This window comes from Bos taurus, chromosome 8 (assembly GCF_002263795.3).
Source record: "Bos taurus isolate L1 Dominette 01449 registration number 42190680 breed Hereford chromosome 8, ARS-UCD2.0, whole genome shotgun sequence".
In the NCBI taxonomy this organism is placed as follows: domain Eukaryota; kingdom Metazoa; phylum Chordata; class Mammalia; order Artiodactyla; family Bovidae; genus Bos; species Bos taurus.
The window spans coordinates 287,493-315,096 of NC_037335.1; the positions used below are offsets into that span (position 1 = coordinate 287,493).

Genomic DNA, 27,604 nt, shown 5'->3' on the forward strand with positions numbered 1-27,604 from the left:
AATGGACATGAGTTTGAGCAAGCTCCTGGAGTTGGTAATGGACAGGGAAGCCTGGCATGCTGCAGTCCATGGGGTCACAATGAGTTGGACACGACTGAGTGACTGAACTGAACTGACTGATGACTGAAAATGGAGAGGGGAGACATTGAACTGATCCAGAGAGGTTTTGCTACATCATGCTCAACTGGAAATAATTAAAAGTTTAGTAAATCGTTTCTAATTAGATCATAATTTAAAGAAGCATGTGCTGCTTTTTTCATCAGCATACTAGACACGGAGAACTTACGGAAGAATTGGAAAGAAAGCAGATTTATTTTTGCCACCGTCTCCTATATAGTTGCCTACACAAAATTCCCACTATATCAAGGCCTGGCTGTCAAGATTTGCTAGGGATGAATGATAATTAAGGTAGTTTACATGGAGATGAAAGAAAGTGTTTGCATTTTAGAAGAGATGTAAATTTAAACAAATTTTAACTGACAGATATAAACATTTACTATTTGAACAAAAGGCGGGTTGTCTATTTTTTTTGCAAGGTGTTAAACACAGCATAATTGTCTAATGGTATATGCCCGCAAACTGAGTGCCTGTTTTTATATTTAATTAGCATTGTAGCCACGTGGATCTCTATCCCAGTGGTCTTCATAAATAGAACTTGCCTGGGAAAGAGTACTACACTAAACCACAGAAACTGCAAATGAGAAAAAGGTGACCCTCCTTTGCTTCCTAGTGTGAGCAGTTTTCAAAGGTTTTGGGGTGTTTTTATTTGCTTTTTAAAAAATTCTGTGTGCATGATGATTGATAAAATGAATGATTTACAATGATAGTTATGCAATTTGTTGACATATATTCATCCACGTTTTGAGAATAGATTCTTTGCAGTGTGGGGTGGGTAATTTAACCGTAGATAATTTGGAAATTATTGGTAAATGCATATAAGCTATTTACTTTTTAAAATATATTTTTACCATTACTTCTGCTTTTGTTTTCATTCTGTAGATTTTAAAACAAATTACAGATATCTTCTGTTTAAAATTTTAATACATTAGTTTGTGACTCTAAGATTTAAGAACTTAAAGAAGTCTTCAGTACCATTATTACGATGAGTATAAGTCTTGAGTATCACTTAATACCTATTCTATTTCCAAATTTCTATGATTGGGTTGATGAAAAATAAATTGATCTAAGAAAGAAATGAAAATTTTTGTTTGAGCTAAGCATGAGGTTTTTAACCAGGAGGAGCATGTCAGAAAACCCTGAAAATCGTTTGGTCCATACACGGTTATATCATTGCACTTCTTTAGAGGTCAAGAACAGTTATATCCAGTGTTTTTGAGACAGAGGGGCTATACATCAACTATCATATTATTGACAGCTTTCACAATCCATATCAGAGAGCCGTGTGACCCCTTATCAAGAAAGAATGTTATATTTAAGGTGTTATCTTAGGAGAATATTGCCATTTATGGATGAGGGGAAATTTCTACTGATGGGAAAGATTTGGTTGATGCATAAGGCAGACAAACTATCCACAGTGGGGAGAGGGGAGGCCAGAGGGCAGAGAAAATTTATTATGTTTAATTTTTTTTTATCTTGGTTTAAAATGTGAGTTTTACTTCACAGTTGACTCCGTTTTTCCCGTTGGTCAAAACCCAAAGTCTACACGTTGCTTTTGGCTAGTATTGGTCAAATTTGTTTTACTCTGTATACTAATGTAGTATGTGGTTCTTTTTATACTCTCCATACCATGTCTTTGAGGAATATGGGTCATTTTTTCTAAATTCTAGATTTTGTGGTGTAAGAGACCAGAGAAAAACCATTACTTTCCAAAGAGCTCCTTCTTCCATCTCACCTGCATTTTGTTGAGGGCTTGTTATAGTGGGTTGCACTATTTGGAGTACATCTCTGAACAAAACAGATTTTAAAAATCCATTTCCTTCATGGCATTTACATTTCCAGTCTAGGGGAGGTAGACAGTAAACAAAAATGAAGTTTGTTAGACCTCTTGTAGAGAACCATAGCAGATAACAAAGGAAATAGGGAGTGTAGGACCATGTTGGATGTGTCAGATGTGTGGTTCCATGCAGTAGGAGCCAGGGAGGGTCCAGAAGAGGATCAATTTACATTTAAATGGTTGCTCTGGCTACCTTGCAAGAGATGAAGGAGCTAGGATGAAAAGCTACTCTATAGTTGGTGCAGTTACAACTCAGATGGGACTTGAACCCACCTCTGTTTTAATTGAGATCCCACACCTGGGCTCAGGACTTAATGAAGCTTGGGTTCTTAATGTTGTGTTACAGAAGGAGTTTAGTGATGGACAGACAGAGTCATGTCCGACTCTGCAACCCCATGAACTATAGCTCGCCAGGCTCTTCTGTCTTCCACTGTCTCTTGGAGTTGGCTCAGATTCATCTCCATTGAGTCAGTGATACTATCTAAGCATCTCATCTTCTGCTGCCCCCTTCTCCTTTTGCATTCATTCTTTCCCAGAATCAGGGTCTTTTCCAGTGAGTCAGCTTTTTGCATCAGGTGGCCGAAGTATTAGAGCTTCAGCCACAACCCTTCCCATGAATATTCACAATTGATTTCCTTTAGGATTAACTGGTTTGATCTCCTTGCCATCCAAGGGACTCTCAAGAGTCTTCTCCAGCGTCACAGCCAGAAAGCATCAATTCTTGGATGCTCAGCCTTTATGGACCAACTCACATCCTTATATGACTACTGGGAAAACATAGCTTTGACTATACAGATCTTTGTTGGCAAAGTGACGTCCCTGCTCTTTAATATGCTGTCTAGGTTTGTCATTGCTTTCTTTCCAGGGAGCAAGTGTCTTTTAATTTCATGGCTGCAGTCACTATCTACAGTGATTTTGGGACCCAAGAAAATAAAATCTGTCACTATTTCCACTCTGTCCCCTTCTATTTGCCATGAAGTGATGGGACTGGATGCCTAATCTTAGTATTTTTAATGTTGAGTTTCAAGCCAGCTTTTACACTCTCCTCTTTCACCCCCATCAAGAAACTCTTTAGTTCCTCTTCAGCTTCTGCCATTAGAGTGGTATCATCTGCATATCTGAGGTTGTTAATATTTCTCCCTGCAGTCTTGATTCCAGTTTGTGATTCATCCAGCCTGGTAGTTCACATGGTGTACTCTGTGTATATAAGTTAAATACACAGGGTGACAATGTATGGTCTTGTCATGCTCATTTCCCAATTTGGAACCAGTCATTACATGTCCGGTTCTAACTGTTGCTTCTTGACCTGCACATAGGTTTCTCAGGAGACCTAGTTGATTCTAACCAGTTTATGTTCTATATATCCTAGGCTATGTCATTCTTCTAAAGATTGTGCCCTCTACCCTCCTGTTTCAAAACCTGGTTTGAAGGTTGTGTTATAATAAAGATCTTCCTTTGTTTTAATTGTTTGGTGCTTAAATGGTCCTTTTTTGTTTTTAAAATTTTGTAAAATGCTTTCTGTTTTGCAAATGTCTTATTTAAGTGGCATTTAAAACTACTTATTAGTTGTTGCAAATATCTAGAAATTTACAAATTTGGATTTTTAATAACAATTGTTCTTGGCCTGAAAATTTTGAAAATTTTCAAAACAATAAAAAATTAGAAGAAGAGTAAAATGAATAGTCATTCCCTTCATCAAGGCTCAACAATTAACAAAATTAAATTTTGTGACATTTGCTTTCAAAAGTATACATGTACCTTCTTTTTTGATAAATCATTTGATAGCCGTAAGTTGCAGTAACATTAATGCCATATGATTATCTAATATATATTACATATTCAAATTTTTTCCTCTCATCTCCTTTTTAATCCAGGATCCCCCATTTGGTTGTCATGACTTGTCTCCTTTAATCTGTACTAGTCTCCTACCTTTACTTTGGTCTTTTATGACATTGACATTTCTAAGGAGACCTGGCTGGTTGTCTTATAGATGTCTCATAATCTGAATTTGATCATTTACTCATGGTTAGATTCTAATTAAACCATGCAGATATGCTTTTACCTTTTGAAGTATGAAAAGCATGGGAAGAGTGGGGATTTTACAGAGTCTTTTGTAAGTATCACTTCCAATACAAAATGCTAATAAAGCACTTGATCTTGTAATAACCATTGTCACAGAGTCAAAGAACATTAATTCAGTGGACTTTTAGATTTTATCTCCAGAGTCATAAACTGAAGAAAATTAGAATAGGCAGTTTTAAAACAAAAGGGAAACAGAAAGCTAGATTTTGACACCTTTATGTATCAAAGTGTGTTTTCAGATTTGACCTAATCCTTATTGTTCCTCCCCCAGCTCCTATCATTTTAAATCATCTATGCTGCCCCTGAAGCTTTTTAGTGTTGACTCCCTGTCTGCCTCTCTCAAGTAACAAGGGCAACTTCAGACTTAGGCCAAATGGCTAAGGAACCCTTAATTAGTGTCTTCAGACAGAATATTCAGGTCCTGGAACCTGAGTCTCTTAAAGACCCAGTTGATTTTCTACCAGAGTTCCAGTGATTTGCATTGACAGGCCAAGTAGAAAGTGTATAATCTTGACATCTTCCATAAGGGAAGATGAAGAAATCAGGGGTACCACAGAATGAAGCTTTATCTTAAATAATATCAGTTTAGTTTAGTTGCTCAGTCGTGTCCGACTCTTGGCGACCCCATGGACTGCAGCATGCCAGTCTTCCCTGTCCATCACCAACTCCCAGAGCTTGCTCAAACTCATGTCTATTGACTCAGTGATGCCATCCAACCATCCCTTCCTCTATTGTCCCCTTCTCCTCTTGCCTTCAGTCTTTCCCAGCATCAGGATCTTTTCTAATGAGTCAACTCTTCACATCAGGTGACCAAAGTAATGGAGTTTCAGCATCAGTCCGTCCAATGAACATTCAGGACTGATTTCCTTTAAGATTGACTGATTTGGTCTCCTTGCAGTCCAAGGGACTCTCAAGAGTCTTCTCCATCACCACAGTTCAAAAGTATCAATTCTTTGGTGCTCAGCTTTCTTTATGGTCCAACTCTCACATCCATACATGACTACTAGAAAATAGGTAGGACCTACCCATATTATTTAATATTATTTAATATGGGTAGGTCCTAAGTTTATACAGTTTGTGTGTGTTAAGTACCATTTTAGGATAATGGGTTTCTTTTAACTGTTTACTGTTTTTCATAATAATTTTCCTCTTTTTTTTTAGCTACAAGGCTTTGGCCGACCAAGTGTATACCATGCTGCTATTGTCATCTTCCTTGAATTCTTTGCATGGGGCCTGTTGACAACCTCAATGTTAACTGTAAGTATTCCTGAATCAAGTCCTTGTTTATGAGAGCAGAGACATCCTTAAGCATATGAGCTGTATATCTAGGTATGTGTTTGAGAGTAGCTCTTGACAGTAACTTAAGACTGTTTAATTGTGTTGTTTCCACTGTAGACTGTGAACCACTTGCAACAAAATATCTGCTTATTAAATATTCTTGGATAGCAGGACTACTTCCATTGAACCAGAATCTTGGGAGTGCTTGTGTATGAACTCTAGTCTGCATAGTTAGGAACATCTTTTAGAAGTCCTAGAGGAAAACATTGCAATGCTTTGTTGAAGTTTGTAACTTACTTAGTATGGGTGTAACAGCCTTTGAGTTAAGAACATAGTAATAGGAGATTGGTAAGTACTATATAACAGTGACAGTGATGAATGAAAGAATGAAGAATTTCCATTTTTGGTAGCTGACCTATAGCCATTTCTTTGCAGAGACCATTTAATCCCTTAGCAAGAACTTGGAGGTCTGATATATGATGTGGTTAGAGGAAAGGGAAATGCTGAAGAAAAGATTGGGGTGCAGACTTTAAGTGACTAGTAACTACTTAACACTCGGTTTTAATAAAGGTATTTTTAAATTGGCCTTAAGAGTTCAGTTGTCTTAAATTGTTTTATAAAATTCATTGTTGATTAACTCTTCCCAGTCACCATTTTGCCTTACCAGAGAATCCCTTTGGATCTAGGTAAACTTTGTTCCCAAATTAGGTTTAGAAAATAGAGAACTTGAGAGGGTGACTATTACCTTTATATATTACATTGCTATACACTTTTTAAAGTTTTTAATTCTTCTAGCACATTTAAAATTACGTCTTGGATGAAATAGTAAGGTTAAACTGCCGGTGTTTTTAACTCTCTGTTTTATTCTTTTTCATTGCATTACCTTTTTCTTCATTAATCCTTTACTGTAGAAGGTTATTGGTTATTAGTTAATGAGGGATAAGTGGTCTCCATTTCAAGTTTCATGAGATCCTGCCTGCCGTGTTCTTCACTATGTCCCTAGTGCCTAGGGCTGCCTGGGACAAAGGTGTAAAATGTGCATTTTCTTTGAACAAATGTACGTGTTACAGGCATATGTGTCTTGAGTGATTGCTTCTCTAAGACATATTTTTAATATAAATATAGACACACCAGTCTATTCATTTTAACAGAGTGTTATAATTTAATTTTTGACCCGTGTTTTCTGATTCCCACCCCCTCCCAGTGTCTTTAGGTTACAAAGTTCAAAATAGTGCTTTTCTGATGCAACCAGTTGTCTATACTTGTAGTTATTCAGCAGGTTTCTCAATGCAGAAGTTATTCTGTAACCATTCTTTCTTTGTTAAAAATTCAAATTGAAATGAGGAATATTTTAGTATTTTTGATATCCTGTGAGAATTCTAAAACCACCTTCCAGACAATTAAAATCCTTGGGAAATTTTGAACCTATACCACATTATTGGTCAGTCAATCAGTCAGTTCAGTGGCTCAGTCGTGTCCAACTCTTAGTGACCCCATGAACCGCAGCACCCCAGGCCTCCCTATCCATCACCAACTCCCGGAGTTTACCCAAACTCATGTCCATTGAGTTGGTGATGCCATCTAACCATCTCATTCTCTGTCATCCTCTTCTCCTCCTTCCTTCAGTCTTTCCCAACATCAGTGTCTTTTCAAGTGAGTTAGGTCTTCGCATCAGGTGACCAAAGTATTGGAGTTTCAGCTTCAACATCAGTCCTCCCAGTGAATACCCAGGACTGATTTCCTTTAGGATGGACTGGTTGGATCTCCTTGCAGTCCAAGGGACTCTCAAGAGCCTTCTCCAACACCACAGTTCAAAAGCATCAATTCTTCTGCCCTCAGCTTTCTTTATAATACAACTCTCACATCCATACATGACTACTGGAAAAACCATAGCCTTGACTAGACAGACCTTTGTTGACAAAGTAATGTCTGCTTTTTAATATGCTGCCTAGGTTAGTCATAACTTTGCTTCCAAGGAGTAAGCGTCTTTTAATTTCATGGCTGCAATCAGCATCTGCAGTGATTTTGGAGCCCCCCAAAATAAAGTCTGACACAAAATAAAGTCTAAACACTATGTTTCCCCATCTGTTTGCCAAGAAGTGATGGGACCAGATACCATGATCTTAGGTTTCTGAAGAGCTTTAAGCCAACTTTTTAACTCTCCTCTTTCACTTTCATCAAGAGGCTATTTAGTTCTTCTTCACTTTCTGCCGTAAGGGTGGTATCATCTGCATATCTGACGTTATTGATATTTCTCCCGGCAATCTTGATTCCAACTTGTGATTCTTCCAGCCCAGCGTTTCTCATGATGTACTCTGCATATAAGTTAAATAAGCAGGGTGACAATATACAGCTTTGACATACTCCTTTCCCGATTTGGAACCAGTCTGTTGTTCCATGTCCAGTTATAACTGTTGCTTCCTGACCTTCATACAGGTTCCTCAAGAGGCAGGTCAGGTGGTCTGGTATTCCCATCTCTTTAAGAATTTTCCACAGTTTGTGGTGATCCACACAGTCAAAGGATTTGGCATAGTCAGTGAAGCAGAAATAGATGTTTTTCTGGAATTCTCATGCTTTTTTGATGATCCAGCAGATTTGGCAATTTGATCTGTGGTTCCTCTGCCTTTTCTAAAAGCAGCTTGAACATTTGGAAGTTCATGGTTCACGTATTGCTGAAGCCTGGCTTGGAGAATTTTGAGCATTATTTTACTAGCGTGTGAGATGAGTGCATTTGTGCAGTAGTTTGAACATTCTTTGGCATTGCCTTTCTTTGGGATTGGAATGAAACTTGGCCTTTTCCAGTCCTGTGGCCACTGCTGAGTTTTCCAAATTTGCTGACATATTGAGTGCAGCACTTTAACAGCATCATCTTTTAGGATATGAGATAGCTCAACTGGAATTCCATCACCTCCACTAGCTTTGTTCATAGTGATACTTCCTAAGGCCCATTTGACTTCACATTCCAGGATGTCTGGTTCTAGGTGAATGATTACACCATCATGATTATCTGGGTCATGGAGATCTTTTTTGTACAGTTCTTCTGTGTATTCTTGCCACCTCTTCTTAATATCTTCTGCTTCTGTTAGGTCCATACCATTTCTGTCCTTTACTGAGCCCATCTTTGCATGAAATGTTCCCTTGGTATCTCTAATTTTCTTAAAGAGATCTCTAGTCTTCCCTATTCTGTTGTTTTCCTCTATTTCTTTGCATTGATCCCTGAGGAAGGCTTTCTTATCTCTCCTTGCTATTCTTTGGAACTCTGCATTCAAATGGGTATATCTTTCCTTTTCTCCTTTGCTTTTCGCTTCTCTTCTTTTCACAGTTATTTGTAAGGCCTCCTCAGACAACCATTTTGCTTTTTTGCATTTCTTTTTCTCGGGGATGGTCTTGATCCCTGTTTCCTATACCTTGTCATGAACCTCTGTCCATAGTTCATCAGGCACTCTATCAGATCTAGTCCCTTAAATCTATTTCTCACTTCCGCTGTGTAATCATAAGGGATTTTATTTCCGTCATACCTGAATGTTTTAGTGGTTTACCCCACTTTCTTCAATTTCAGTCTGAATTTGGCAATAAGGGGTTCATGATCTGAGCCACGGTGAGCTCCTGGTCTTGTTTTTGTTGACTGTATAGAGCTTCTCCATCTTTGGCTGCAAAGAATATAATCAATCTGATTTCGGTGTTGACCATCTGGTGATGTCCATGTGTAGAGTCTTCTCATGTTGTTGGAAGAGGGTGTTTGCTATGACCAGTGTGTTCTCTGGGCAAAACTCTATTAGCCTTTGCCCTGCTTCATTCTGTACTCCAAGGCCAAATTTGCCTGTTACTCCAGGTATTTCTTGACTTCCTACTTTTGCATTCCAGTTCCCTATAATGAAAAGGACATCTTTTTTTGGTGTTAGTTCTAGAAGGTCTTGTAGGTCTTCATAGAACTGTTCAACTTCAGCTTCTTCAGCATTACTGGTTGGGGCATAGACTTGGATTACCATGATATTGAATGGCTTGCCTTGGAAACGAACAGAGATCATTCTGTTGTTTTTGAGATTGCATCCAAGTACTGCAATTTCAGGCTCTTTTGTTGACCATGATGGCTACTCCATTTCTTCTAAGCGATTCCTGCCCGCAGTAGTAGATATAATCGTCATCTGAGTTAAATTCACCCATTCCAGTCCTTTTTAGTTCTCTGATTCCTAAAATGTCGACATTCACTCTTGCCATCTCCTGTTTGACCACTTCCAGTTTGCTTTGATTCATGGACCTGACATTCCAGGTTCCTATGCAATATTGCTCTTTACAGCATCGGACCTTGCTTCTATCACCAGTCACATCCACAACTGGGTATTGTTTTTGCTTTGCCTCCCTCCCTTCATTCTTTCTGGAGTTACTTCTCCACTGATCACCAGTAGCATATTGGGCATCTATTGACCTGGGGAGTTCATCTTTCAGTGTCCTAACTTTTTGCCTTTTCATACTATTCATGGGGTTCTCAAGGCAAGAATACATAAGAGGTTTGCCATTCCCTTCTCCAGTGGGCCACATTCTGTCAGCCCTCTCCACCATGACCCCTCCATCTTTGGTGGCCCCACACGGAATGGCTTAATTTCATTGAGTTAGACAAGCTGTGGTCCTTGTGATCAGATTGGCTAGTTGTCTGTGATTGTGGTTTCAATCTGCCCTCTCACACCTACCATCTTACTTGGGTTTCTCTTATCTTGGACGTGGGGTATCTCTTCATGGCTGCTCCAGCAAAGCACAGCCGCTGCTCCTTACCTTGTACGTGGGGTAGCTCCTCTCGGCAGCTGTCCCTGAGCTTCGGTGTTTGGTAGCTCCTCCCAGCCGCTCCTTGGACGTGGGGTAGCTCCTCTTGGCCACCCTGACCTTGGACGTGGGGTATCTCTTCTTGGCCCCCCTGACCTTGGACATGGGGTACCTCCTCTTGGCTGCTGCCCCTTAACTTGGGCATGGGGTAGCTCCTCTTGGCTGACGCCCCAACCAGGAACATGGGGTATCTCCTCTAAGCCGTCCTGACCTTGGATGTGGGGTAGCTCCTCTTGGCCACCCCTGTGCCATTGCACAGCCAACCCCCTGCACCTGCGTTGTCACGCACCTGTCCCTCTCCTCCCCTGCGCAGTTGCCAGCTGCTGCCAAATTATCAGATCCCTTTTAAATTTAATTGATTAGCTAAAGTGCCCCAGGGGCCTAGTATATCATCTTCTTTCTTATTGCCCAAAACAGATAATTTTCTTAGGGTTTCTGTGTCCCTGTTAGATCTGGAATGCAATCTTAGAAGGCAGCTAAAATGCTGTTCTACTGCCTCTTTGCAGATTCTGAGCAGTTTTACTGCTTACAAAGATTTGGTTAAAATGATTAGTTTTGTGAGAAGTACAGATTTGCTAGTGTCCCTCTACAGTGTCATAGACAAAGAATTGCTCAGTTAGTGAAAGTGAAAGTCACTCAGTTGTGTCGGATTCTTTGCAACCCAATGAGCTATACAATCCATGAAATTCTCCAGGCCAGAGTACTGGAGTGGGTAGCCTTTCCCTTCTCCAGGGGATCTTCGCAACCCAGGGATCAAACATTGTGGGCGGATTCTTTACCAGCAGAGCCACAAAGGAAGCCCATGTTTTCATGCTTTTTCTAAGCTTTTGGTGTTTATAAATTAAGCTAAATGTCTTTTACTTTCCTGTCTCCTCCAGACTTTACACCATAGTTGGGTAACTTTGTTTGTTTGTTTGTTTGTTGTTGTTGTTGTTGTTTTTGATGTGGGAGAACTGGTTTACTCCTATATTTGAAAAGAAAGATTTGCTCTGGCATACAACCTCCACTTTCTGCCTTTTCTGGTTGGACAGAGAAGTGATAGTATTAGGTTGTTCAAAAAGGAAGGGGCAAATACAAGGTTTGTTTTATGACAGCTGGAGTTTGTTTTTCTCTTCCTTTATGATGGAGTTTACTAATATCCTGTTTCCAGTTCTTGGAATCTTGATTCTGTCATCCACCTTGGTATAATTTCAGGATGATGGTTCATGTGTATTCCTTACCCCTGCCCCAACTTACGCTGTAGCTAGTAGATAGCAAGCACTCTGTTCTGTTTCCAAAAGTCCTGAGATCAGAGTGTGGAGATACAGAGTGGTATATACATAATCATTTTTTGTACAGTCTGACTGCATCCTAACATTCATTAGGACTGTTTTAAGTAGTGTAGAACAATTCATGTCTTTTAAAAAATATATATTTTTTGTTTTGTTTTGGCTATGTCTGGTCTTCGTTGTGGCACACAGGCTCTTCATTGTGGTGTGTGGCCTTATCTCTAGTTGGGGCATGGGGGCTGCCGAGCACATGGACTCTATTGTGACATGTGCATGCTTGGGCTTAGTTGTCCCATGGCATGTGGGATTTTAATTCCGTGACAGGGATTGAATCTGCATCCCCTACACTGGAAGGCAGATTCTGAACCACTGGATCACCAGGGAATTCCCAAGAATTTACTTATTATTTTCTCTGTGAGATTTGTTGCCTCTCTCATGTGGCCATGTCCTAGATTACAGCTTTAGTTTGTTAATTAGGCACCATCAGAAAGGTCTCCACCCCTAATATACTGAAGCAAAACCACAAAGTTGGCCTTACACAATGGCCTTAACCTTCCAGTAGTACTATTAGCTCATACATAAAAATGACTTATCTCTTGTCTTACATTCCTGTTTGATATTCTACCCTCTCATCAAAATGTGTATCCTTTTAGAGTGCCCGATCTCATTTTCATGTAAATAAAGTCATCTGATTAAATTTCTTTAAAAGTTTTAAAGTCTATTTAAATAGAGGATATATTTCAATAAAAATATGCTTAATATTAGTTCTTATGAGTGAAGAATTTTATTTTTTGCAATTTGCAAATTTTCTTTTTTTTTAATTTTTTTTTAATTTTATTTTATTTTTAAACTTTACATAATTGTATTAGTTTTGCCAAATATCAAAATGAATCTGCCACAGGTATACATGTGTTCCCCATCCTGAACCCTCCTCCCTCCTCCCTCCCCATACCATCCCTCTGGGTCGTCCCAGTGCACTAGCCCCAAGCATCCAGTATCGTGCATCGAACCTGGACTGGCAACTCGTTTCTTACATGATATTTTACATGTTTCAATGTCATTCTCCCAAATCTTCCCACCCTCTTCCTCTCCCACAGAGTCCATAAGACTGTTCTATACATCAGTGTCTCTTTTGCTGTCTCGTACACCGGGTTATTGTTACCATCTTTCTAAATTCCATATATATGTGTTAGTATACTGTATTTATGTTTTTCCTTCTGGCTTACTTCACTCTGTATAATAGGCTCTAGTTTCATCCACCTCATTAGAACTGATTCAAATGTATTCTTTTTAATGGCTGAGTAATACTCCATTGTGTATATGTACCACAGCTTTCTTATCCATTCATCCGCTGATGGACATCTAGGTTGCTTCCATGTCCTGGCTATTATAAACAGTGCTGCGATGAACATTGGGGTACACGTGTCTCTTTCCCTTCTGGTTTCCTCAGTGTGTATGCCCAGCAGTGGGATTGCTGGATCATAAGGCAGTTCTATTTCCAGTTTTTTAAGGAATCTCCACACTGTTCTCCATAGTGGCTGTACTAGTTTGCATTCCCACCAACAGTGTAAGAGGGTTCCCTTTTCTCCACACCCTCTCCAACATTTATTATTTGTAGACTTTTGGATCGCAGCCATTCTGACTGGTGTGAAATGGTACCTCATAGTGCTTTTGATTTGCATTTCTCTGATAATGAGTGATGTTGAGCATCTTTTCATGTGTTTGTTAGCCATCTGTATGTCTTCTTTGGAGAAATGTCTAGTTCTTTGGCCCATTTTTTGATTGGGTCGTTTATTTTTCTGGAGTTGAGCTGTAGGAGTTGCTTATATATTTTTGAGATTAGTTGTTTGTCAGTTGCTTCATTTGCTATAATTTTCTCCCATTCTGAAGGCAGTCTTTTCACCTTGCTAATACTTTCCTTTGATGTGAAGAAGCTTTTAAGGTTAATTAGGTCCCATTTGTTTATTTTTGCTTTTATTTCCAATATTATTGGAGGTGGGTCATAGAGGATCCTGCTGTGATGTATGTCAGAGAGTGTTTTGCCTATGTTCTTCTCTAGGAGTTTTATAGTTTCTGGTCTTATGTTGAGATCTTTAATCCATTTTGAGTTTATTTTTGTGTATGGTGTTAGAAAGTGTTGTAGTTTCATTCTTTTACAAGTGGTTGACCAGATTTCCCAGCACCACTTCTTAAATAGATTGTCTTTAATCCACTGTATATTCTTGCCTCCTTTGTCAAAGATAAGGTGTCCATATGTGCGTGGATTTATCTCTGGGCTTTCTATTTTATTCCATTGATCTATATTTCTGTCTTTGTGCCAGTACGATACTGTTTTGATAACTGTGGCTTTGTAGTAGAGCCTGAAGTCAGGCAGGTTGATTCCTCCAGTTCCATTCTTCTTTCTCAAGATTGCTTTGGCTATTCGAGGTTTTTTGTATTTCCATACAAATTGTGAAATTATTTGTTCTAGCTCTGTGAAGAATACTGTTGGTAGCTTGATAGGGATTGCGTTGAATCTATAAATTGCTTTGGGTAGTATACTCATTTTCACTATATTGATTCTTCCAATCCATGAACATGGTATATTTCTCCATCTATCAGTGTCTTCTTTGATTTCTTTCACCAGTGTTTTATAGTTTTCTATATATAGGTCTTTAGTTTCTTTAGGTAGATATATTCCTAAGTATTTTATTCTTTCCGTTGCAATGGTGAATGGAATTGTTTCCTTAATTTCTCTTTCTGTTTTCTCATTATTAGTGTATAGGAATGCAAGGGATTTCTGTGTGTTGATTTTATATCCTGCAACTTTACTATAATCATTGATTATTTCTAGTAATTTTCTGGTGGAATCTTTAGGGTTTTCTATGTAGAGGATCATGTCATCTGCAAATAGTGAGAGTTTTACTTCTTCTTTTCCAATTTGGATTCCTTTTATTTCTTTTTCTGCTCTGATTGCTGTGGCCAAAGCTTCCAAAACTATGTTGAATAGTAATGGTGAAAGTGGACACCCTTGTCTTATTCCTGACTTTAGAGGAAATGCTTTCAATTTTTCACCATTGAGGATAATGTTTGCTGTGGGTTTGTCATATATAGCTTTTATTATGTTGAGGTATGTTCCTTCTATTCCTGCTTTCTGGAGAGTTTTTATCATAAATGGATGTTGAATTTTGTCAAAGGCTTTCTCTGCATCTATTGAGATAATCATATGGTTTTTATTTTTCAATTTGTTAATGTGGTGTATTACATTGATTGATTTGTGGATATTGAAGAATCCTTGCATCCCTGGGATAAAGCCCACTTGATCATGGTGTATGATCTTTTTAATGTGTTGTTGGATTCTGATTGCTAGAATTTTGTTAAGAATTTTTGCATCTATGTTCATCAGTGATATTGGCCTGTAGTTTTCTTTTTTTGTGGGATCTTTGTCAGGTTTTGGTATTAGGGTGATGGTGGCCTCATAGAATGAGTTTGGAAGTTTACCTTCCTCTGCAATTTTTTGGAAGAGTTTGAGCAGGATAGGTGTCAGCTCTTCTCTAAATTTTTGATAGAATTCAGCTGTGAAGCCGTCTGGACCTGGGTTTTTGTTTTCTGGAAGATTTCTGATTACAGTTTCAATTTCCATGCTTGTGATGGGTCTGTTAAGATTTTCTATTTCTTCCTCGTCGAATTTTGGAAAGTTGTACTTTTCTAAGAATTTGTCCATTTCTTCCACGTTGTCCATTTTATTGGCATATAATTGTTGATAGTAGTCTCTTATGATCCTTTGTATTTCTGTGTTGTCTGTTGTGATCTCTCCATTTTCGTTTCTAATTTTGTTGATTTGATTTTTCTCCCTTTGTTTCTTGATGAGTCTGGCTAATAGTTTGTCAATTTTATTTGTCCTTTCAAAGAACCAGCTTTTGGTTTTGTTGATTTTTGCTATGGTCTCTTTTGTTTCTTTTGCATTTATTTCTGCTCTAATTTTCAAGATTTCTTTCCTTCTACTAACCCTGGGGTTCTTCATTTCTTCCTTTTCTAGTTGCTTTAGGTGTAGAGTTAGGTTATTTATTTGACTTTTTTCTTGTTTCTTGAGGTACGCCTGTATTGCTATGAACTTTCCCCTTAGGACTGCTTTTACCGTGTCCCACAGGTTTTGGGTTGTTGTGTTTTCATTTTCATTCGTTTCTATGCAAATTTTGATTTCTTTTTTGATTTCTTCTGTGATTTGTTGGTTATTCAGCAGGGTGTTGTTCAGCCTCCATATGTTGGAATTTTTAATAGTTTTCTCCTGTAATTGAGATCTAATCTTACTGCATTGTGGTCAGAAAGAATGCTTGGAATGATTTCTATTTTTTTGAATTTACCAAGGCTAGCTTTATGGCCCAGGATGTGATCTATCCTGGAGAAGGTTCCATGTGCACTTGAGAAAAAGGTGAAATTCATTGTTTTGGGATGAAATGTCCTATAGATATCAATTAGGTCTAACTGGTCTATTGTATCATTTAAAGTTTGTGTTTCCTTGTTAATTTTCTGTTTAGTTGATCTATCCATAGGTGTAAGTGGGGTATTAAAGTCTCCCACTATTATTGTGTTATTGTTAATTTCTCCTTTCATACTTGTTAGCATTTGTCTTACGTACTGTGGTGCTCCCGTGTTGGGTGCATATATATTTATAATTGTTATATCTTCTTCTTGGATTGATCCTTTGATCATTATGTAGTGACCTTCTTTGTCTCTTTTCACAGCCTTTGTTTTAAAGTCTATTTTATCTGATATGAGTATTGCTACTCCTGCTTTCTTTTGGTCCCTATTTGCATGGAAAATCTTTTTCCAGCCCTTCACTTTCGGTCTGTATGTGTCCCCTGTTTTGAGGTGGGTCTCTTGTAGACAACATATGTAGGGGTCTTGTTTTTGTATCCATTCAGCCAGTCTTTGTCTTTTGGTTGGGGCATTCAGCCCATTTACGTTTAAGGTAATTACTGATAAGTATGATCCCATTGCCATTTACTTTATTGTTTTGGGTTCGAGTTTATACACTGTTTTTGTGTTTCCTGTCTAGAGAATATCCTTTAGTATTTGTTGGAGAGCTGGTTTGGTGGTGCTGAATTCTCTCAGCTTTTGCTTGTCTGAAAAGCTTTTGATTTCTCCTTCATACTTGAATGAGATCCTTGCTGGGTATAATAATCTGGGCTGTAGCTTTGTTTTCTTTCATCACTTTAAGTATGTCTTGCCATTCCCTCCTGGCTTGAAGAGTTTCTATTGAAAGATCAGCTGTTATCCTTATGGGAATTCCCTTGTGTGTTATTTGTTGTTTTTCCCTTGCTGCTTTTAATATTTGTTCTTTGTGTTTGATCTTTGTTAATTTGATTAATATGTGTCTTGGGGTGTTTCTCCTTGGGTTTATCCTGTTTGGGACTCTCTGGGTTTCTTGGACTTGAGTGATTATTTCCTTCCCCATTTTAGGGAAGTTTTCAACTATTATCTCCTCAAGTATTTTCTCATGGTCTTTCTTTTTGTCTTCTTCTTCTGGAACCCCTATGATTCGAATGTTGTAGCGTTTAATATTGTCCTGGAGGTCTCTGAGATTGTCCTCATTTCTTTTAATTCGTTTTTCTTTTATCCTCTCTGATTCATTTATTTCTACCATTCTATCTTCTAATTCACTAATCGTATCTTCTGCCTCTGTTATTCTACTATTTTTTGCCTCCAGAGTGTTTTTAATTTCATTTATTGCATTATTCATTATATATTGACTCTTTTTTATTTCTTCTAGGTCCTTGTTAAACCTTTCTTGCATCTTCCCAATCCTTGTCTCCAGGCTATTTATCTGTGATTCCATTTTAGTTTCAAGATTTTGGATCAATTTCACTATCATTATTCGGAATTCTTTATCAGGTAGATTCCCTATCTCTTCCTCTTTTGTTTTGTTTGGTGGGCATTTATCCTGTTCCTTTATCTGCTGAGTATTCCTCTGTCTCTTCATCTTGTTTAAATTGCTGAGTTTGGGGTGTCCTTTCTGTATTCTGGCAGTTTGTGGAGTTCTCTTTATTGTGGCATTTCCTCACTGTGTGTGGGTTTGTACAGGTGGCTTGTCAAGGTTTCCTGGTTAGGGAAGCTTGTGTCGGTGTTCTGGTGGGTGGAGCTGTATTTCTTCTCTCTGGAGTGCAATGAAATGTCCAGTAATGAGTTATGAGATGTCTATAGTTTTGGGGTGACTTTGGGCAGCCTGTATCTTGAAGCTCAGGGCTGTGTTCCTTTGTTGCTGGAGAATTTGCTTGGTATGTCTTGCCCTGGAACTTATTGGCCCTTTTGTGGTGCTTGGTTTCAGTGTCGGTATGGAGGCATTTGATGAGCTCCTGTCAATTAATGTTCCTTGGAGTCAGGAGTTCCCTGGAGTCAGGGTTTGGACTTAAGTCTCCTGCTTCCGGTTATCGGTCTTATTTTTACAGTAGTTTCAAAACTTCTCCTTCTATACAGCACCATTGATAAAACATCTACATTAAAGATGAAAAGTGTCTCTACGGTGTGGGTCTCTCAGAGAGGTTCACAGGGTTACATGGAGAAGAGAAGAGGGAGGAGGGAGTTAGAGGTGACCCAAATGAGATGAGGTGAATCAATAATGGAGAGAGTGGGCTAGCCAGTAGTCACTTCCTTATGTGCACTCCACAACTGGACCACTCAGAGATGTTCACGGAGTTATACAGAGAAGAGAAGAAGGAGGAAGGTGACAGAGGTGGCCAGAAGGATAAAAGGGGGGAATGAAAAGGAGGGAGACAGATCTAGCCAGTAATCAGTTCCCTAAGTGTTCTCCACCGTCTGGAACACACAGAAATTCACAGAGTTGGGTAGAGTAGAGAGGGGTTAGGGAGGAGACACAGGCGACCTGGTGGAGAAAAAGGAGGGTCCAAAGGGAGAGAGAGCAGTCAAGCCAGTAATCTCGCTCCCTAGTGAAAAATGGGTCCTGAAGATTGGGTTCTTAAAGGTACAAAATTGGTAACAAATACATAAAAGCAAAAATTAACAATCTAGAGTAGAGTTTGGAATTTCAAAAATACGATGTTAAAGAAAAGAAGAAGGAAAAGAAAGAGAGAAAAAACGAACAAACAAGGTCGCGAAAATTATAAAGAAAGTACAGGTATAAAATTGATAACTAATACCAAAAAGCAAAAATTAAAAATCTAGAGTAGAGTTTGGAATTTCAAAAATACAATGTTAAAGAAAAAAAGAAGAAGAAGAAAAATAAAGAGAGAAAACAAACAAAAACAAACAATGTCACAAAAATTATAAAGAAAATACAGGTACAAAATTGATATCATTCAGATATACAATGTTATATAAAAGAAGAAGAGAAAGAAACAGAGAAGAAGAAAAAAAAGAAGTCACAGAAATTATATAAAAAAAAAAACTATAGGTACAAAATTGATAACAAATACCAAAAAGCGAAAATTAAAAATCTAGAGTAGAGTTTGGAATTTCAAAAATACAATGTTAAAGAAAAGAAGAAGAAAAAAAAAAAAACACGGTCAAAAAATTATAAAATATATATATATGAAGTTTGCTGAAGAAGAAAAAAATAGGGTCTTTTTTTTTTTTTTGCAAAGTAATAGGTTATAAAAGTGAAAATTAAAGAAACAATAGAAGACTTAAATTTTTTTTTTTTTAATTAAAAAAAAAAGAATGATCGTAAAAATAATAAAAATATATCTAGGACTTGCTTGGTTTTGTTGTGGGTGTTGTGGGTTCAGTTCATTTTTGGCTAGTTCCTTGGTCAGACTTATATTTCTCAAGATCTATAGGCCCCTTCCTATGTAGTCCGTAGTAACCACAGGGTTTTGATCTATTGCCTGTAGCTTCCAAGGCGTTTCCCTCTGTTATATCTTCTTCTGTTTGCTAGTCTCTTCAGTATCTGGTTTCCGCCCTGACACAAAGGGGACGGTGGAGGACACTTTTTTTTTTTTTTTTAGGCTTACTTGTTCAGTTGCACTGCGGGGAGGGAGGGAGGGATGCTGCAAACAAATAACACTGGCGTGGGCTTGCAGTGCCTCAGCCACCCTGGGTCTGCCCCCGCTCACGGCGCGTGTAGCCACCCTGCCCACACTGCTCGGGCTCTAGGTTGTTCCGCCAGGAACAATCCGAGGCCGGCCCTGGGTTGCATGCACCTCCCAGGTCCAAGCCGCTCAGGTTCAGGCACTCGGGTAGTCCTCAGAGGCGCAGACTCGGTTGGGCCTGCGTTTTGTGCTCTTCCCAGGTCCGAGCAGCTCAGGTGATGAGGTGTTTGGCGAGCACCAATGCTGAGACTTATCGCCTCCCCGCCACTCGGTTATCTGGGTGTAAAACCGGTGCACCTTCTCAGGCAGATGTTGACCGTCCAGACCCCCAAGAAGTTTTAGTTAGCCAAGAAGCCTGCTTCCAGTTTTATAGATAATGTCTCTCTGGGGCTGCGATTGCCCTCTTCTGGCTCCAGCTGCCTGTCACCGGAGGGGGAAGGTCTGCAGCCAGCTATCTCTGTTCAGTCCTTTGTTCCATGCACAGGCCTGGCGGTCTTAGGTTAGGGCTGGCTTTTTGCGTGGTAGATATCCCACAGTCTGGTTTGCTAGCCCAAATTATTTCACTCAGATAGCGCTCAGGGTATTCAGGCCAGATTCTTACTCTCAGCGATGCAGCCCGCGCCGCGCCTCCCTGCCCAGCCCCCGCTTGCTAATGGCGGATGCAGGCATCTTCGCTGCTTCTCCGCTGGGGGAGTTACCGTAGGGCTCACAATCTGCGAGTTTTAATTGTTTGTTTATTTTTTCTCCCTGTTACGTTGCCCTCTGTGCTTCCAAAGCTCGGCACAGATTCGGCAGTGAGAAGGTTTCCTGGTGTTTGGAAACTTCTCTTTTTTTAAGATTCCCTTCCCGGGACTGAACTTCGTCTCTCCCTCTTTTGTCTCTTTTTTTTGTCTTTAATATTTTTTCCTACCTCCTTTCAAAGAGTTGGGTTGCTTTTCTGGGTGCCTGATGTCCTCTGCCGGCATTCAGAAGTTGTTTTGTGGAATTTACTCGACGTTTAAATGCTCTTTTGATGAATTTGTGGGGGAGAAAGTGTTCTCCCCGTCCTACTCCTCTGCCATCTTGGCTCCTCCCTCGCAATTTGCAAATTTTCTTTTGTAAACTCACCTTTTAGGAATCCTGCTAAAAGTTCAAGGACTCAATATTTCTTCCTACCACCCTGTCTTCTCTCTGTATGGGAAACTGCTAATCCAAAGAATGCTCTTCAAATGCTTCTCTGCCACATTGAGTTTTCCTATACCTTCTTACTTACTCTCAACATATATGTTCATATAACAGACATGTAGCCTATCTCATCAGCTCAACAGTCCAGCCCATCTGCTTCCTTTGCATAACCAGTGTTTTCTCTTGAGAAGTGAGGTGGATGGATGGATAGAGCTGTTTGTCAGGCATTTTTGGCAGAGTACTCAGGCACTTTGAGGCATGATTTGCTCTGCACTTGAAAAGGAAGTAAAGTTCTGACTATAAGCAAATTGACATTGTTTGCTGCCTAAGGTGTTCCAGTCTCATTTTATGTGATTTTGACAATTTCCTAATGGTGTTTTTGACCGTAGTACCCAGAACCTACTGAAAGGTTGCTGCTGCAAGCCGTGAGCTATGCTGCAAATAATGACCTTCAGAGGAGAGGATCTCCATCCAGGGTCAGAGATGAGGCTTGATCACTTGAAGCTTTTGTGTAATAAAGTTTTATTAAAGTATAAAGGAATAGAGGAAGCTTCTGACATAGGCTTCAGAAGAGGGCAGAAAGTGTGCTAGTTTTTGGCAAAGAGTTATATATCTGTTAAAGAATCACCTCAAAACTGAGAGAGTTGTATCAGGCCCCTCTCCCACAACATGCATTTTGAGATGGCATTTGCACAAAGTGAACATCCCCAGCCATAAAACAATTGACATGAATCTTAAAGAAAGGCAGATTTCCAAGCAAATACATAGTTAAAAGAAAACTTTTTATTTTGTATAGAGAAGGAAAAAACAAAACAAAAAAAATCCTCCACTTGCAGTCTGTTTCCTCCACTTGGGGTCCCCTAGCCTTCCTACTAAGCGACTTCACTTTCACTTTTCACTTTAATGCACTGGAGAAGGAAATGGCAACCCACTCCCGTGTTCTTGCCTGGAGAATCCCAGGGACGGGGGAGCCTGGTGGGCTGCCGTCTATGGGGTCACACAGAGTCAGACACGACTGAAGTGACTTAGCAGCAGCAGTAGCAGCAGCCTTCCTACTTGTTACCCTCTCACTACTATTTTGTGTGTCATATAATTAAGTATCATTCACTAAAAGTACCTGTAATACATGATGTATATTTGTGTGCTCAGTCCCTCCATCGTGTCTGACGCTTTGCAGCCCTGTGGATTGTAGCCCACCAGGCTCCTCTGTCCATGGAATTGTTGCAGGAAGAGGCGCCCCTTCCAGGGCCCAGGAGTGGTTTCTTGTCTAACACTTGGAAATGAATTGTCCGAGGAGATACATATACTGACAGAGAAAGATTTTTGTTGGGAAGGGGTGTCTGGATGAAGAGCAGTTGGGTAAGGGAACCCAGGAGAACTGCTCTACCACATGGCTCACAGTCTTGGGTTATATGGTGATGGGATTAGTTTCCAGGTTGTCTTTGGCCAGTCATTCTGACTCAGAGGCCTTCCTGGTGGCGCACATATTGCTCAGCCAAGATGGATGCCAGAGAGAAGGATTCTGGGAGGTGGTTGAATATGTGGTGTCACCTTTTGACCTTTCCTGAACTCTTCCGGTGGTTGGTGGTGGCTTCTTAGTTCCGAGTTCCTTTCCAGGACCTCCTGTCTTAAAACAACTCATGCAAATGGTTACTATGGTGCCTGGCCAGGGTGGGCGGTTTTAGTCAGTGTGCTTCCCCTAACAGAATTTTCCAAACAAGAATACTGGAGTGGGTTGCCATTTCCTACTCCAGGGGATCTTTCTGACTCAGGGATTGAACCTGCATCCCCTGTGTCTCTTGCATTGGCAGGTGGATTCTTTACCACAGAGCCACCAGGGGAGCCCAATGTATTAATATGATGACCTTCTTTTGCACAGCTGACAGTTACCGTGTCTGAGCTAGTCAGATGCAATGATCTTTGTTTGGCATTTATTTCTGGCTTATTGTGTGTTGTATATTGTAATCTGTAGCATGCTTTTATATCTATAAACTTGTGATTGCTTTAAAAAATGATGATTTCCAACTTACCAAGTTAATATAATTTTAAGAAGAGTTGACATGAAAATATCAATGCAGGGTAACTGTTGGTGGGTCTCTTTGTCTTAGAATTTGGTATATAAAATATTTAGTGTGCATTCTAGATTTTTAAATAATTTTGCAGCACTTTTTATATATCATTATATTGCTTTCTGGCATCTATTATATCTAATGGGAAGAGAGTTTTTAGCAAGTATTGTAGTTCACTTGATGTCAGCGGGTCTGTAAACTGTGGTCCACAGGCTTAATCTGGCCCACTACCTGTTTTTATGTGGTCTGTATACTAAAATTTTTCTTTTTTTTGCATTTCTAAAAAGTATGTTTTTGGTCACACATGAAAACTGTATGAAATTCAAATGTGAAATTTTCTTGGACCACAGCAGTGCCGACTGAATGTGAAAGCTTTTGTTTTCCAGTGGCAGAGTTGAGTAGTTGTAACACACACCATCTTACCTAAAATATTTATCTTATGTTTGTGTTCCTTTACACAGTAAGTTTGTTGGTCCCAACTATAAGTAGTAACTCATTTTCTTTTTCGTTCTGCTTTAGAGATTTTTTCTTTTGTCTTCAACAGTTTCTGCTGTAATGTGTCTAGGCGTTGAACTGTGTTTTGTTTGTTTGTTTATTTGTTTTTTTAGCCATGTATTGCAGCTTGGAGGATCTTGCTTCCCTGACAAGGGGTTGAACCTGGGCTATGGTAATGAAAGTGCAGAGTCCTAAGCACTGGACCACCAGGGAATTCTCTTTTTGGGTTATTCACTTGGGACTTGTTTAGCTTCTGAGGTCTGTAGATTTATATATATATGGCTTCCCAGGTGGCACTTTTGAAACCACTGATTCAGCAATTTTGATGTAGCAATCCATTGATGCTTTTGAACAGTGGTGTTGGAGAAAATTCTTTGAGAGTCCCTTGGACTGCAAGGAGATCAAACCAGTCAGTCCTAAGGAAATCAGTCCTGAGTATTCATTGGAAGGATTGATGCTAAAGCTGAAGCTTCAATACTTTGGCCACCTGATGTGAAGAACTGACTTACTGGAAAAAAAAAACCCCTGATGCTGGGATAGATTGAAGGCAGGAGGAGAAGGGGATGACAGAGGATGAGATGGTTGGATGTCATCACCAACTTGGTAGACATGAGTTTGAGCGATCTCCAGGAGTTGATAATGGACAATAGTTGGACACGACTGAGTGACTGAAATAAACTGAGGTGGTGCTAGTCGTAAAGAACCCACCTGCCAGTGCAGGTGGATGTAAGAGATATGGGTTCATTCCCTGGATAGGAAAGATCCGTTGGAGAAGGAACTGGCAACCCACTCCCATATGTGTGTGTGTGTGTGTGTGTGTGTATATATTTTTTAATCAAATTTGGGAAGTTTTGGCCATCATTGTTTCAAATATTTTTGCTGCCCTTTCTGTCTTTTCCATTCGGGACTCTCATCATACTTGAATTGTTACAGGTGTCAAGGGACTGGGAGGTGAAGTTCATCTCACCTGCTTGACCAGAATTTTCACTTTTTTCAGAATTAAAAATTTTAATTTTGGTATGACAGAACAGAAGGTCAACAAATTCTGTCCTAATAAAGCTGGACAAAACAATCACAAACAACCATTTCAGTACTCTGGAATTCAACCAGAGGAAGACAACAAACTGAGAAGCACTTACTTATTAAGCTATTCAACTTCAGGCAACAACACTGATTTTGCAGTTTTGAGCTATATCCTTTTGTTAAATTGTAACTGTGAGTGTAACTGTTTCTGAGTCCTGTGACTCCTTTTGACAAACCACAGGAATCCATTCTATTGTTGATGGACACGGGTTCCCTGTGTTTGCCTATTACACATACTGGTTTTATGGTATTTCCTGTATATGTCTGTTGGTGAATGTGTATACGTTTTTTTCTTCTTTATACCTAGGAATAAACTGCAGAGTTTTGTTCAGTTTCCTATATACTGCCAAAAGTTTCCAGAGTGGTTGAATCAATTTACCCTCTAGTAAACCAGGCTCTACATCTTCACCCACAATTGTTATTTCATTGTTAATGATTCTGATGTGTACAGTGTGGCCTTATTTTCCATCTTCCTAATGATCAATGAAGTTAACGTCCTTTATATATATTTGTCTTGTGACTATGTTTGTGAAGTGTCAGCTCAAGTATTTCATCCATTTTAAATAATTGTGTTGTCTATTCTTTTCTCATTATGTGTAGGATTTCTTTATATATTCTGTATATAAGTTATTTTATTTTTTTTTTTTCTACATGTATGTAGGTTTGTTTTCCCTTCATGGATCACAGCCTTGCTGTGTCAAAGGGGCTTGTGTAACTCCATGAATTTATGAGCCATGAACTGCATGGCTACTCAAGATGGACAGGATATAGTGAAGAGTTCTCATAGGACGTTGTCCACTGGAGAAGAAAATTGCAACCCACTGGTTCCAAATAGGAAAAGGAGTATGTCAAGGCTGTGTATTGTCACCCTACTTATTTAACTTATTTGCAGAGTACATCATGAGAAACGCTGGGCTGGAAGAAGCACAAGCTGGAATCAAGATTGCTGGGAGAAGTATCAATAACCTCAGATATGCAGATGACACCACCCTTATGGCAGAAAGTGAAGAGGAACTGAAGACCCTGTTGATGAAAGTGAAAGTGGAGAGTGAAAAAGTAGACCTAAAGCTCAACATTCAGAAAACTAAGATCATGGTATCTGGTCCCATCACTTCATGGGAAATAGATGGGGAAACAGTGTCAGACTTTATTTTTTGGGGCTCCAAAATCACTGCAGATGGTGATTGAAGCCATGAAATTAAAAGACACTTAGTCCTTGGAAGGAAAGTTATGACCAACCTAGATAGCATATTCAAAAGCAGAGACATTACTTTGCCAACAAAGGTCCGTCTAGTCAAGGCTATGGTTTTTCCAGTAGTCATGTATGGATGTGAGACTTGAACTGTGAAGAAAGCTGGGCGCCGAAGAATTGATGCTTTTGAACTGTGGTGCTGGAGAAGACTCTTGAGAGTCCCTTGGACTGCAAGGAGATCCAACCAGTCCATTCTGAAGGAGATCAGCCCCGGGTGTTCATTGGAAGGACTGATGCTAAAGCTGAAACTCCAATACTTTGGCCACCTCAAGCGAAGAGTTGATTCATTGGAAAAGACCCTGATGCTGGGAGGGATTGGGGGCAGGAGGAGAATGGGACAACAGAGAATGAGATGGTTGGATGGCATCACCGACTCGATGGACATGAGTTTGCATAAACTCCAATAGTTGGTGATGGACAGGGAGGCCTGGCGTGCTGCAATTCATGGGGTCGCAAATAGTCGGACACGACTGAGCAACTGAACTGAACCCCTGTGATGAAAAGGACATCTTTTTTTGTTGTTAGTTCTAGGAAGTCTTGTAGATCATCATAGAACCATTCAACTTCAACTTCTTTGGCATTAGTGGTTGGGGCATAGATTGGATTGCTGTGATATTGAATCATTTGCCTTAGAGTCAGAGATCATTCTGTTGTTTTTGAGATTGCACCCAGGAACTGCATTTTGAACTCTTTTGTTGACTATAAGGGCTTCTCTTTTTCTTCTAAGGGATTCTTGCCCACAGTAGTAGATATAATGATCATCTGAATTAAATTCACCCAATCTAGTCCGTTTTAGTTCACAGATTCCTAAAATGTCAATGTTTACTCTTGCCATTTAAGTATGACTTGAATCAAATCCCTTATGATTATACAGTAGAGGTGATGAATAGATTCAAGGGATTAGATCTGATAACAGAGTGCCTGAAGGACTATAGACTGGAGATTTGTAAGGTTGTATAGGAGGCCGTGACTAAGACTATCCCAAATAAAAGAAATACACGAAGGCAAAATTGTTGTCTGAGGAAGCCTATAGATACCTGAAGAGAAGCAAAAAACAAGAAAGAAAGGGAGGATAACACCCAGCTGAATGCAGGGTTCTAGAGAATAGCAACAAGAGAAAAGAACGCCTTCTTATGTGAACAAACAGTACAAAGAAATAGAGGAAAATAATAGAATGGGAAAGATTAAAGATCTCTTCAAGAAAATTGGAGATATCAAAGGAACATTTCATGCAAGGATGGGCTCAATAAAGGACAAAAATGGTAAGGACTTAGCAAGGATGGGCTCAATAAAGGACAAAAATGGTAAGGACTTAACAACAGAAGAGATTAAGAAGAGGTCTCAAGAGTACACACAAGAACTGTACAAACAAGGTCTTAATGACCTTGATAACCATGATGGTGTGGTCACTCACCTAGAGCTGGACATCCTGGAGTCTGAAATCAAATGGGACTTAAGAAAGATTACTACAAAGCTAGTGGTTGTGATGGAATTCCAGCTGAGCTATTTATAATCCTGAAAGATGTTGCTGTGAAAGTGCTGCACTCAATATGTCAGCAAATGTGGAAAACTCAGCAGTGACCTCAGGACTGGAAATGGTCAGTTTTTATTCCAGACCCCCAAAGAGGCAATGCCAAAGAATGTTCAGACTACCATACAATTGAGCTCATTTTACATGCTAGCAAGTGAAATGCGCAAAATCCTTCAAGCTACCCTTCAGCAATATCAACTGGGAGCTTCCAGATCTACAAGCTAGATTTAGAAAAGGCAGAGGAACCAGAGATCAAATTGCCAACATTCATTGAATCATAGAGAAAGCAAGGGAGTTCCAGAAAAACATATATTTCTGCTTCATTGACTACACTAAAGCCTTTGACTGTGTAGATCACAATGAACTATGGAAAATTCTTAAACAGATGGGAGTACCAGACCATCTTGCCTGTCTCCTGAGAAACGTAAATGTGGGTCAAGAAGCAGCAGTTAGAATCGGACATGGAACAACTGACTGGTTCAAAATTAGGAAATGAACAACGCTGTAATGTCACCCTGCTTATTTAACTTATATGCACACAGAGTACATCATGGGAAATCCCAGGGTGGATAGAACACAAGCT

General features: G+C 39.5%; 1 protein-coding gene across 6 annotated transcripts in view; it reads left to right on the top strand.

Moving 5' to 3' along the window:
• MFSD14B (major facilitator superfamily domain containing 14B) overlaps window positions 1-27,604 on the top strand; it is a 130,436-nt gene that overhangs the window by 43,056 nt on the left and 59,776 nt on the right. For all 6 annotated transcript variants that reach the window (XM_024995591.2, XM_024995588.2, XM_024995592.2 and 3 more), the window contains exon 2: window positions 5,198-5,293. In XM_024995591.2, the coding sequence (XP_024851359.1) occupies window positions 5,198-5,293 (96 nt within the window). The remainder of the gene's footprint in view (window positions 1-5,197; window positions 5,294-27,604) is intronic.